The 14,044-nt window shown below is 39.1% G+C and overlaps 1 protein-coding gene across 1 annotated transcript in view; it reads right to left on the bottom strand.

The window, feature by feature from the left end:
* Positions 1 to 14,044, bottom strand: part of GNPTAB (N-acetylglucosamine-1-phosphate transferase subunits alpha and beta) — a 66,921-nt gene that overhangs the window by 26,403 nt on the left and 26,474 nt on the right. Inside the window, exons 8-12 of the mRNA XM_054033385.1 lie at positions 11,038 to 11,199; positions 8,802 to 8,981; positions 7,739 to 7,909; positions 6,150 to 6,273; positions 1,155 to 1,358 (exon numbers count right to left, since the gene is read on the bottom strand). Coding sequence (XP_053889360.1) covers positions 1,155 to 1,358; positions 6,150 to 6,273; positions 7,739 to 7,909; positions 8,802 to 8,981; positions 11,038 to 11,199 — 841 coding nt within the window. The remainder of the gene's footprint in view (positions 1 to 1,154; positions 1,359 to 6,149; positions 6,274 to 7,738; positions 7,910 to 8,801; positions 8,982 to 11,037; positions 11,200 to 14,044) is intronic.

Here is a 14,044-nt window from a genome sequence, read left to right as displayed (position 1 = left end):
ACTTTATCATATCTTGACTAGAAAACTCAAAAATCAACATGGCCAAAATGAACTTCTTCCTTCCTCCCTAATCATCTCCATCACTGCTGACAAGTTTGTCATCCTCCTAGTACGCTATGTTGGTGTCTTACTGTACTCTCTCACTTTCTCCACGCCCCACATTCAAGCTCTCATCAACCTCTGATGCTTTTGTCCTTTCTGCTCTATTCCTACAACAAAAACCTTTTCAGCTTCTCTGCATCTCAGCTCAGCCCCTCCCACCTACATAAAAAGTTGCTAACATCTTCCACTTAACTTTGAGAATTTTTTTTCACTTCAAGGTCCCAGAAGCAAAGACAAGGTTTTCATCTTGAGGCCAAAAGACCAAAAACATCAAGACACTTGTTCACAGCCTTGGATAGACCAAGAGACTACCTACACTTGACCAGAGCTCAGAGAGACTATGACCATGTCACTCCCCTCTTTGAACTGGTCCATTAGTTTCCTCTGGTCATCAAATTCTAATTTCTTACATGAACATTTAAGACTCTGCATAGCTTCACACTACCAACATCTCTGTGCTTTCATTTCTTTGTACTGCCTGCACTCCTCCCAAGCCCTTTTTGTATTTTGTTCCCTTTCTCATCTTCACATTCTTTTCCATGCCATCCCTTATACTTGTAACTCCCTCCCTCTCCTAGTGTCCCTGACATTTTCTCTTCCTTCAAATGATTCCTTAAAATATACTGTGAAGCCTTTTAATACTAGTTCAGAGGTAAGCGTCTCTAAATGCCTCACTGAAATTAGGCCTACATATCTGGATACATGGTGCTTGTGTCTCTGTGTTGAATTTTTCTAATTTAAAACGTAAGCTTCTTGAGGCAAAGACCTTGATACTCTGTGTTCTGTACAGCACCAAACTCACTGTCCATACTTAATAAATAACTGCTCAAGAAAAAATAAAATCAGCCCAAAACACACTTTCGAGTTTGAATTGGTTCATGAAACAACCATCCATACACATTTGCCCAAGCTGGTAATACACTGACAGCTCTTTTTCCTCAACTCTGCAATGTGTCTTTAACATGGGACTCCACAAGCAATAACTACAAAACAGTAACATACAGTTCTGAAGAATTCTCACATAAAGACCATCAATTATGTACTTTACATACCTTGCCCACAATCACCAGCATCAAATCCACACGAGAGGACATTGCATGCCTGGTCACAGAATTTATCTGCGAGCCAGGAATTGGCACAGCCTTGGTTACAATAAGAGACTCCACTGATTCCAGCACCAAATTGCCAGGGTGGGCCATTCCCTGCTCCTCCACCTCCACCACCACCAGCAACATAACGACTACCTCCGCTGTTCCCTAAAGAAGGGTAGGGGTGTGGGGGGAAAACATCCATTAAAACCCTTACTTCTGACATGGATTACTCTCTGCTACTAGTTTAAACCTCATTTGTTAAAATTAGTTTGAAAAAAAAGTAGACTCTTACATACTAACAACAAATCTTAACATTAGCTGATTGCTAACTCTTCCTCTATAAGCTACTATGAAATCTATCCTATGTTAACCCTATTTTGAATAGGAAACCCCTGGTCTTAAGAAGACCAATTTGGTAAGATTACCAAAATATATTTGTCCAAATTTTAAATAAAGACAAATTTATGGTAGGCAACTGATTTTTGCTACTCCCTGGCTGGTTGCTTGAGATCAGTTGTCACTGTACATCCTACAGGAGCAAAATTATTTAGTAAATATTCTTAAAGTACAGTTCTGTGCTGCGAAGTGGCTTGCTATTGTGGTGTTCCATGTTTTTTGTATCATGGATTTCCAGATACAGTTTCCTCAATTCACAAGTAAGCACTTTTTTTCTTCTTGTAAGTACCAGTACTGCACAAACAACCTGGGAACTGAGAGTCAAGCTGGACTCTTTCTTTCTCACACATCACTAGCAACATCTTTTGTAGACTATGAAGTATGGGAAATAGAACTCTTTCGCTGGACACTGAGATAGTACTCATTCTATTGCCCTGCGATGGAAAAGAGTCTGCGTCCTGGCGAAGAATCTCCTCATGAGAGTGGTCCCTGGAGAGGGATTGGGTGTTTGTGGAGGTGGTGGGGACAGCACATGAGAGAGAGAAATTCGATGGAGTAACCATGGTTAGTGATTTCTAGAACCCACCTGTCTATCAAGATAGAGCCCCTATTGTGGGCAAAAAGAGAAAGACTCCCCCAAAGATTTGTGGGGTGGAGGGGAAATAGAAGTGGTTGGCGTCAATAAAAGTAAGCAATTGTTGACCGAGGCATCAAAAGTAGCTCCTTTAGCAGGTGAGTGCGAATGGGTGGAGGTCGTGGCAGTAAAGGGTCCTGAAAATTGAGGTCTCTGAACATTGTTGCTTGCGCAGAGGCTCAGCTGGGTGCTGGTGGTAGAATGTTTGTGGAGGGGATGGTCTTTGCCTATACATCTGTCTGTAGTTTTTTCTTTTTGGCACCAGGGTGTAAATTCTCAGGGAGTAGAGGGTCAATCTAGAGTCTTTCAGTGAGTGTAGAGACTCATCAGTTTTCTTGCTGAGCAAGTTTGACTCACTAGAGACACCAGTGGCTAGCCCTGTAGATGCTGTGTCCGCTACATCCATTGCCTCTTGTAAGGGTGTTTTTGTTACTAGCTTGCCTTCCCTGATGAAGGATTGAAACTGGGCTCTGTCCTTGAGGGGAATTCTGTCCTTAAAGTCTGCCAGCCTAGATCAGTTGTTAAAATCATATTTTGTTAAAGCCTGATAGTTAGCGATACGGAATTGCAGGCTCATAGAAATGAATACCTTACTTCCCAAAAGGTCCAACCTCTTTGAGTTCTTGCCAGTTGAAGGGTATTGTGACTTTACTCTTTACATGGCTGTCTGAACCAGCAGCAAGTTGGGCACTGGTTGCATGAAAAGAAATTCAGCTCCTTTGGCTGGGACAAAATAGTGCCTCTCAGCTCTTTTATGTGTAGAGGCGCAGGAGGATAGGGTATGCCAGACCACGGTGTCTGGCTCCATGATAACCTCATTTTCCAGGAGCACCACTTTGCTTGGACCTGTTGGTTGCAGAACATCAAGGAGACGGTGTTGGGAATCTGGACTTCCTCCAGTGGGATCTAAAAGTCATCTGCTATCCTCTGCAATAGTGCTTATGGTTGTTCGGTGAAAATGGAGGGATCAATTAGTCCGAGACGAGAATGAGATCCCTGGTGGTACCGTGAATCTGGCTCAGTTTTCTCCTACTACTACTCTAACAGATCCAGCAGATGCCATGAGGGAGAGGTGCTGTAGGGCTCATGGACAGTTTCTGGGACATTTACCATGCAGGCCCCAGTAGGGCCAATATGAGGGATCAACAGCTTGAGCGGACCCCACAGCATCAGATACCAGCAGTCCCTGGGAAAGTCATATCTGGGAGTAGGGCATCTGGATTTCCTCCACTCCCTGTCAGGACTCATCCCTCTGCAAGGAGATGAAGGACTGGCCAGAGCATTTGACTCATCCAAGTCAGAGACCTGTTCTTGTTCTACTGGTAGGGCTGTCGGTACCGAAGGATGAACACTTTTGCCTGAGGGTTGGAGCAGAGAGGGTTCCTATGTTACCAAAGTAGTTTCATTCTCTGCTGTGGCAATGTCTCACACAAGAATCAGGCCTGAGAGGAGAGAGGGCTACGGATAAGAGAGGACAATATCCTCTAGCAAGACTTAAGTGTCCACACATCCCAATGGTTGGGGCATTCCTGCAGTCGGGAACGATAGTGTCCTGAAATGTTGAGGGTGGATTGTCCTCCCAAGGGTGGGCAGGTACCGCTAAAGAGTCAGGTCCAACATTCTGAGATGGAGCTGGAGAATGCCAGTCTTTATGTTTAGGAGTTGGAGCCAACAATGGGACTGACGAATCCTTTTTCTTCTGTGCTATACCCTCCTGCCTGGGGGTCTTAAGTGGTCCTGAGCCTTAGAATCTGTGTGCAAAGGCTCACCCGACCCAGACGAGTCAAGGAGAGGGTCTCCTCCCTTAGGAAGAGATGTGCACGGGGATCTGTCCTTGTATCCATGAGTGCCCTTTACTCTCCTACAAAGCCCTGGCTGATGATTCCTTGTGCTTGGCAGCTCCAGGCTCCACTCCCAAGCTCACACTCACAGGGCTGCTTGTCAGTCAGGGACAATGTTTGGAGGGGGATGGGGGGGGGGTTCCCTAGCCTGGATCAGCGTGAGGTCTTATGGCCTTCTCCATAAGCTCATGAGCTTCACAAGTTCACAGGGGAAACAAGCGACAAATGCTGCACTTTGTAGAGAGATGCATCTCACCCAAACAGCAGAGACAGTGTTGGCAGTCGTTGCTCAAAGAGAAGGAGCAAGAGACACAATTTTTAAACTCTGGTACTCTGGGCATAGTTCCAGACTGAGGGAAACGATTCCCCTAAAGGGGAAAAATTAAGCTATTCTAACTATACTATATAACACTGTAACTCTACTAAAGATACTGTAAATAGTTTTTATATATTTACAGGCTTATAAGAAAGAAGCTGAAGAAATCTGTGCACACAGAGGGTTCCGACTCAGGCCATGTAGTGGTAAGAAGGATCAAGAAAGGCATGGGCCTGCACTGCCTTTTACAACCTCACTCTGGAGCACAAGGAAGGCTATTGTGCATGTGTGAGTCAATGGACGATGCTTATTAAGAATCTCCAGACTCAGGAGCATGGCGCTCATGCATACCCACATGGGGAATATACATAGGGACCAGAACTCAAAAGAAAAACTCTGAATATTCACAGGAAATAGTCAGAAGAATGAGAAGATGCCATTTTTATAGAATAATTTTTTAGAATAAAATTACATTTTAAAACACTAAAACACTGACAGGACTTTTGAGAAACCCTGCAACAAGAGCATCTAGAATTATTTTAAAATATAGAGGGAAAAACATTCATCTGCATTCTAATCCTGTGTATACATTTATGGCCCAAAGCTTAAAAACAAGATTTCCCTTTTAAGAAAATGCACCCAAAGCTCTTGTGCTTAATAGTACTCACTTATATAGCAGAGAAGACCAATTCCCTCCATTGCAAGACTTACAAGTGAAATTCTGTACCCTATGTTTTATGGAGGAAGTCAGACTAGATGATCATAGTGGTCCTTTCTAGCCTTATATAAATCTATGAAAAACATAAAATCACCCTCATAAAACTAAATATCTAACAGGAAGAGAAGTGGAAGGGGAAATAATGTTCTTCAGTGTTCACATCTGGAGAAAGTTAGGATGTTTAAATGTGGGGAAATGAATGTTAAGACAGAGCATGTTCTAGTTAGACCCTCAAGGTCCACCATGTCAAGACATGACCATCTGCTAGCTTCACTCTGGACAGTAAGTATCCACAATATGGATGTGTGTTGAACACAAATATTCATCAGAACCACGCTTGAGGAGGTGGTCTAGAATCTAGCCAGGGCATGCTCTGGAACAGGTTTTTAAAACATCAGGAGAAATTTGATAGAGAAGTGAGTGTGGATAATCTCCTTAGCAAAGGGAATGAATGACAGAGCATTTAAAATTTAAAAAATTACTAATCTCACAAAGTAAACTTTGTATTAAATACTCTGGCAAACCATTCATACCTAAAGTCCAATTTTAATTTAAAACCCAACTATATAATACTGAATCCGTGATATTAGAGAGAATACACAGCTGTCAAAAGTATGTAAAATGCCATTATTAATCCTCAATCTTCCCTTAGTATGATTCTGGTCAGAAGAATGATTCTGAAATTGATATCTAGTTACTGCTATACCTCTTTTCCCAATATATCTTCTGAGTGATGTGTGCTTTGTTCATGAGTAAAACCAACATTTTATTACCATCAGAGCTGCAGAGCTAATAGACATTAAGGCTCAAAAAACCCTCCATCTCATCTAGTTAGATCCAATACACAGAGCAAGATTTCCCTGTGTACTGCTCAATACTGTAATTTGCAGCATCAGTTATTTCCCACATAATGAAATTTATCTTTATATCTGTAAGAAAGACCAATTTATTTTCTATTACAGGAGAATTGTTCATATACACAGGATAATCCACCAGCAACAGAATTTTTGTAAGAAAATAGGTCAATTAATTAGTTTCTAAATTCTCTTACCAATGCAATCCCCTCCATCCCAATCACATGCTGAATTATTACAGGCCTTATCGCAGTAACCATCTTTAATCCATGAGCCAGGACATCCTTCAGCACAGTTTGGCACGGGCCAAGTCAAGTAAACCTAGAAGAAATAATATTACAATCTCAGTTTTTCGGTCAAATAAGCAGACTTAACAGTTATCTACGCATAGTGCTTTACATGTTCAAAGACTCTCGGCCCTGGATTCATCCCCACAGGCAATATTTATATAAAGGTTAAACAGTGTTTAGAAGATAAAAAAGAAGTCTAAAATAACTGACTTCAGTTCATTTGTCAGCTGACCCAAAAGTTTCCTGGTGCTGCCTATTAGTCATGCACGTGACAAACAGATGTCGAAAATACATTAAGCATTTGATAATCTAGGAGTTAAATGTTTCCAAGAATTTCTGACATGACACAATGTAGAACAAAACATGTTTAGTTTACAAAGCATTAAAAATGAAGCACTTTTTTTTCAGACCTTCCCACTCCCACATCTAAACCCAGTTGTAACAACTACTGATCAGATTTCATGAAAGAAAACTTCATTTGACTCCACGTCATCATGAGACTTGATAAAACAGTAATAAAATGAAGAATTGTATGACAGCTCTCATTAGAGGACTCAGCTGAATATGTGACTATTTACCTATATTAAAACTTACTGAAGCAGTTGGATTTTTCTGCTAGTCAACAGCAACAGTTTTTAATCACCCCAAACTCCTGTAATTCCCACTATGCCTTGATGCCTTCTTACTAACCACAAAATATGCCATGGTTTATGATTTTATGGTGGTGTGAGGCCCATCCACACCAGACTTTGAGAAAGCACTCCTACTGGTGCAACACTACCATTGGTACAATGGTGGGAGCACTAGCAAAGGCAGGATTTAAATAGCCATCAGTGTTTTTTAACCTCAATCTCATAAAGACCTGCTCTGACAAGGATTAGATAATACAATGGAAAAAATCTCATGTGCCCTCTTTACAGTAACACTTCTACTATTGCTATCAGCTGCAATGATAGTGTAAGGGCTTGACCACACGGACATTTAGTGCACGACAAGCCATGGTGTGACTATACAGTTCACTAGCCTACCACATATACCCTGCAACCGCACTAAAAGTTCCATAGTGCACTCTGACCTATTGCTGTTTCAAGCAGTAGGTCAAAGTGCACTACGGAACTTTTAGTGCATGGTGGCAGGATCCACATAGCCAGTTAGTGCGCAGCAAGCTAGTGAGCTGTACAGTCACCCCCTGGTTTGCCATGCACTGTGCCTCTGTGAGGTAAAGATATGATGTCCGATAGCTGAGAGGGTGCACTCAGAGACCCAAAAGGGGACAAAGGTGCCGCTAGCACTGTAAGCGTGACACCTATATTATACAAGCATTCAAAGGTATGGAAAACACTTTATTTTCAAATCCCTGCTACCAAATGTCTAATTTTTAAGAATATTTTTAGTCCTCCTTTCCTTTCATATTATAATTTCTTCAATTTATATCACATTAGTGCAGAAAAAGTTTCTGAACTATTTCTGATTACGCTTGTTGCATGGTGACTTACCTTCTGACCCTTAGAGTGACTGTAAAAATCATCAGGCCATACATCCTTCCCAAACATAACATCATCATTTAGGTAAATGAACTTCTGGGAAAGGCCAGCAATACGATGAATGTGACTTTCAATGGCTGGGGAACTAAAGGTAGGCAAGTGACTCAAATTCTGAAATATGTCCTGTCCCCCAAAAAAATAAGATAAAATAAATTACTTAGTTTACATCTGTGTTAAAAAACACCTATCAGGTACATCAGACAGTGCTTTTTATCTATTCAATGTAAAATGAATGTAGACAAGAAAAGTAAAGAGATGGGAGAAAGAGACACAAGGATAGAGGAAATAAATAGGGAGACGGTAGAGAAGTAGTAAATTTACCATCATCTCTCCATATAGCTAACGAACATACAAATTTCAAGCTTAAACTGTCTTTTTTTGCTCTATCATAACTGGCAGACCAGCATTATTTGTACCTGATCCAAAGCCAACTGAAGCCAATGGAAAGACTCCCATATTGCTCAGAGTTTGAGCATGCCAAAATACCAAATACTCCAGAATTATTTAACCAAAAGCCAGTGATTTTTCTGTTGCTGTTTATTTGTTTAGTAGAGTTGAAGGAATTTTTTTAAGCCAGTTTTAAAAGACACAACTAATATAGCTTTTCAGCTATTTATTATTTCCAGTAACAATAATTCTAGTCTATCCTGTCTTAATACAAGTTTATTGGCTTTCCACTGGCTCTAAGAAATTCTTTATGGATTAAGATTCAAACAGCATTTACTTTCCCTCAATTTTTTTATAAACAGACTTCATAAGGGTATTAGAGACAGACACAATTTAGCTGAAGCCTCTGGCTCTTTGAAAACAAAGAGTAAGTTGAAGGTTTGATATACCTTCAGTTGTCTTGTGAAGCAACAAAGTGAAATATAAAATGTAATATGTTTTAATAAAACGGGGGGTGGGGTGGGGAGGAATTAACATGGTTCCTTCTACCTTTGCAATAAAATGCAAACTTTACTTAGAGAAAAAGGTGCTTCTTAAAATCACTATGGAATCCTTTAGAGAGTTTTACCTGATGTGTTACTATAGTTATCCGAGGGTTATCCAGATTAAGCCAGGATGGAATCTGCCCATTAGTGATGATGAAAATGTGTCTAACCCAAGGGGCATGCCTCTCTATTGATCGGAGGGAATATCTCAGCTCTTCATTATCTTCAAAACGGCTGGCTGAAATATCTTCATCCTGTTTAGACTATGAAAAGAATTAGACCTATATTTAGACTTAATTAGAGAGTTACGACCCCATTCCTACAAAGGTTTATGCACGTGCTTAAATGAGGCACTGCACGTAGTCTCAGTGAAGTCAATGGGATAACTTACAGTGAGAAGGTTAAGCACATGCGTGCGTCAGTGTGATACAGGACAAGGGCCTTGGCTCGTAAACGGTAAGTATAATGAAAAATACCATTATTCCTTTACAAACTGTCTGGTTTCACAAAAATACATTGACATCAGCTGTCTTTATACTGTTGACTACTAGGTATCGCCAGTATGTCAATGGATGATAATGGGGGCAGACAGTTATTTGAGTAATCTGGCTCCACTTTCTTCAAGGTCCCAGAGAGATACTACCCTATCTTCCTGGCTTATGATTAGATATATTATTTTCCTGATCTCACACTCCCTCCTGTGGTGGATTGACTCAAAGCCACATTGTATTTCATTCTTTTATGCTTCATGACATTAATGCATAAAAGGCATTTTTAATAGTTGTGTATTTTGGTTCTATTGTATGGTATACTATTATAAATATTTGTCATCCTAATGATTTGCTTGAATTGCCTTGTGCAATACACATTTTATAAAAACCAACTTTTTAAAAATCCTGAGTTCTTCTATGTTAAAACCTCCCAACAAAAATATTTTATTGAACAGAAGTGGCACACAGGTCTCATCAACCATCAAATAAACTCAAATATTTCAATATTTTCTTGTTTAAAAGACTACACTCAGACTGAAGCCTCATTTTTAAATTTGTTAGGTAGGTCACATTGTGAAGTCACTATCACAACATATTTAATCTCCCTCAAAAAACAAACAAACTAAAAACCTTTGTTAGAAGACAGTTAACACTCCTTAAGGGAAATCCCCATCTACATCACTCTTATAAGAAATGTCCAGTTAAGGTATCCCTCTTTAATGTATCTTAATTTGAATGACTACCACTTTCAATGCAGACTCTAACCCCCATAAATAAGTCCTATACATCTCCAACAACACTATATATATATACCTCATTCTCCTTAATCACACTATAGCTCAAAATCTTAACTCCCACCTCAGCAACACCAATATACATGCCTCAGACATCCACACATCAGCGACTGGAATAATGCATTATTGTTCCGTGAGGAAGTGAAGTCTGAGTTAAGGTCCTGCATTATAGCGAGAAAATATGAACAATTCCCATAAGCCAAGCAAAAGTCAGCAAGCTCACAGAAGTATTCAATTCTAATTATATGATTAAGTTGTTGACTGGTTACAGCATATGACAAGACTTTATAATAAAATATATGCATTTGCTTTGTGTGTGTGTGCGTGTATGTATATTATATACATACACATACATATATTTAGTATTTTACTATAATATAAAAAGGCCTTGAAAGAAAGAAACTGACAAGGTTTTTTTTTTTTTTTTTTTAAATCTTACTTTGAAAATAGAAGTTTCCCCACTTCATTTAATATAATTTTGATAAAAATGGGCTTTGTCATTTGTTCCACAGCAGAAGACAGTTCTCTTTTACTGAAATCTTCTAGTTAAGTAAAAAGGGCCAAAAAAATTTTTTTGAAAGCTTTTAGATGAGACTACTAACAGCATGTGTATTATTATAAAAAAAGAAATGCCATGAGGAGCAAACAAAATGTGTTATTTTAACTAAGTCTTTTTCCCATCATGAAAAATAAAGTGCTTATCTGAAAGTCGGTATCTACTGAGACATGACACTTTTGTCAAATTAAAATAATCTGACTAGTTTGCAGACAATTTTATCGAAGTGTGTACAGAAGGTCAAATATTTTTGACTCAGTGGTCCTAAAAGACAATTTGATTAAGCTCCTCTCCCTCCAAACTCCTCTTTCCAGATTTCAAGATTGGAGAGTTATTTTTTTATATGGCAGGAATAGCAGATTCCTAACAATCCTATAATTTTGGAAGAAATTCTTGTTCCTTAACTGTATTTATTTAATCTTACTCCTTGAAACTTCTGACACTATAGTCTTTACATTGGTTGGTGAAATTTACCTACCTGACTGATGGCACTGAGATCCCACAGTAAATAAGCAGGATTAAGTGTCAATTCTTTTCCATCTATAGTCATGTTCTTCTTAGCTTGCTTGCTCAGTTCTTGGAAACCCTTGGGATTATTCAGTTGCAAGAGGGCAACACTGGCTTCGGAATAAAGCTGTAACTATACAAGCAGAGAAACAATCTTTCATTTCTGGCACGTATCCACACAAGAGAGATCTTTTCCTTGCAAGCTCATTCATTTTTTGTTGTTGAATTTCTCTCATGATAGTACTAAGAAAAGACAATGATGAAAACTTATAAAACATCAGCTATACTGTAAAGCAACCTAACAACGAAGGGCACCAACATGGTAAATGAAAACTGACATGCTCAAATACATGGCATGTTTCAAGAAGAAGAACAGAAACCTAATGCTGGGAAACTGAAATTTTCTTTTTTTAAAATAGAACAATACTCATAAAACTTCATTGTGTGCCTGATATTACTGTTTCCAACTAAGTTTCTCTTATTACACTGCAATCCAGCAACCACAAATCCGTGCTTGTGTTAGAAATGCTTCATTATTACATTAAATAATGCATTTTAGTCTCCTCACAATGAAATTCATACTTTCCTGAAACCTCAGTTTAGTTTATCACTAAAGGAACTATACCTTTTTCTAAAGTAACACCTTTCTGGGGACAGAAAGGCGATTCAGCTATGCCTGTAACATGAGATTTTTAGAACGGCTGGAGGATCAACTTATGATCTAGAAATCTGATACAGAAAAGGCTTCAGAGCTAATCCATTGGTGGGTCTCTGAGTCCTCAAACGTGATTGCCAATCTACTGCTAAGGTCATTCGTTACTGGGGAACTGTTTGATCTGTTAGCTGTTTTTAATCTCTTGCCACTAGTTATTCTGGCTATCAGATTTCATAATGTGCAGGATGAGAAGGGGCTTACACTAGATGCTATATCTGACAGCAAATGTGGCTTGCAAAGGGCAGGAGACTGGTATGTTTTGCTAAAAGTAAAACCACCCAAGTTAAATGTTATAAGGATTTATTTGTACATTGTAGTGTGCAAGATTCAAACACATTTAAAATGCACAATTGTGTTCCAGTTCTCCAGAAGCGCAGTGTATATATTTAAAAGCTGGACTGAAAATTTAACAGCAGCAAATATGTCATCAGTTCCTCAGTACTATGCAAAAAAAATGTTAGCGCTAATAAAAACAGTTGCAGATTAATGCATATATTTTTAGTTGGCTGAGATTTGTAAAAGTAATTTAGTACTTTACGGTAATACTATATCAAGTTAAAAAACAATTGAACCATCCCACCAGATTTTTATGTATCTATTAACTCCCTCGGACTAATTTTTATTTTCTATTAAATCTGACCTTTTCTGCCCCTTTTAAGACAACACTTGTCACAGTGTTAGCACCCCATCCCTTAGCAATCAAACAAGTCCAGCTGTCCTGCCTGTGACATTTTAAAGCTGTTGATGGTTTGACTCATATGCTATTTGATCGCTTTCAATCTGACTTATGAGGTTTGCCATTAGAAAAATCTGATAAATTTCAGACCTTCCAGGGAATCATTTGAACATACTGATGAAAGGGTGGCTTCTGTAGCTGTATGGCTGAGGAATAGTTTATGGTCTGCACAGCAAGCAATCTCCAAAAATACCGATATGGAAATGCTACAGATTGCAAAGCTGCCATTAGTAGGCATGTGCTTTATTTAGGAATACAACAACGTCATACAATCCCGGAGAATCAGATATCTGGCATATGACATGAACGGCAGAGATTCCCATTCCACCTACCCCAAAACGATTTTTAAAAATATTTAATTTCTATGTGACTTGACATTACCACCTCTACAAAACAGGGTTGGGTATTAGGAACAGCTTCCTGACTGGATTTGCTACCAATATTTTCCTTTTTTTAATCACTATTATTTTGTGTGCTCTAGCTGCTCCACATGTGATAATCCAAATGAGGTGACAAACAGTGGAGAGAAACAGGATGGGAAGGGATGAGGAATACAGCTAAAAATTATAAGGCAGCAGCTCAGTTTGGACATGTGCCCATCTAGGGTAGCTTAAGATTTTTCTCTTAAATGTAGAGATTCTGAAAAGCTTTTGAATAAGAGACAAAACACTGCTGAAAAAAAGTAGTGTGTATTTATATACCTACATAGTATATATGGCAAAACAATCTCTTGAAAACAAGGTAGCAGAGATGGGTTTTCTAACGAAGCAAAACACCAGCCAGAGTTTTAAAGTCTGACCAAAAATCCTTCCCACTCTCCATCACTCAATTCAGTCTCTTTACTCTCCTGTCCATTTGATTAGTTCCTACGTCACCATAGTCTGTTCTAGGCTAGACAACACCAAGCCCAATATATTTCCTTTTCAAGTCACCTTTAAGAAACCCTGTTATTGAGTAAAAGCTGCAGACTGAATGATAAAGAGCAGGAGCGCCATCTCGTGGTTAAATACGACAGTTTCAATTGTAAGTGGAAATACAGTACAAACAGTGGACTAAATATTAAAGCACAACTACCTGAACATGTTCAGCGCAGCAAAACTAATATGATCAGTAAGCACATTAACAGCTAACAGCGGACCAATAAACTTCAAGCGCATTACATTACTAATACTGTAAATAGATAATTATCTATGAAATGTATATATGTGCTTTCACCCTGCAAATTCACATCTTATATTAACACTCTTTATAACTTCACAGCATTTTATGAACATTAATCCTCACAAAGTGGCTGTGAGATATGTAAACAACCATTATCCTCATTTGACAGATGGGGAAACCGACAAGGAATTTAAGCAAACTGCCTGACGCCACACAGTGGAGATATCCTATCTCCTAGAACTGGAAGGGACCTTGAAAGGTCATTGAGTCCAGCCCCCTGCCTTCACTAGCAGGACTAAGTACTGATTTTGTCCCAGATCCCTCAGTGGCCCCCTCAAGGATTGAACTCACAACCCTGGGTTTACC

The sequence above is a fragment of the Malaclemys terrapin genome, chromosome 1 (assembly GCF_027887155.1).
Source record: "Malaclemys terrapin pileata isolate rMalTer1 chromosome 1, rMalTer1.hap1, whole genome shotgun sequence".
NCBI lineage: Eukaryota > Metazoa > Chordata > Testudines > Emydidae > Malaclemys > Malaclemys terrapin.
Note: the sequence above shows the minus strand (reverse complement) of the source record. Positions and strands in the feature narration are given on the sequence as shown.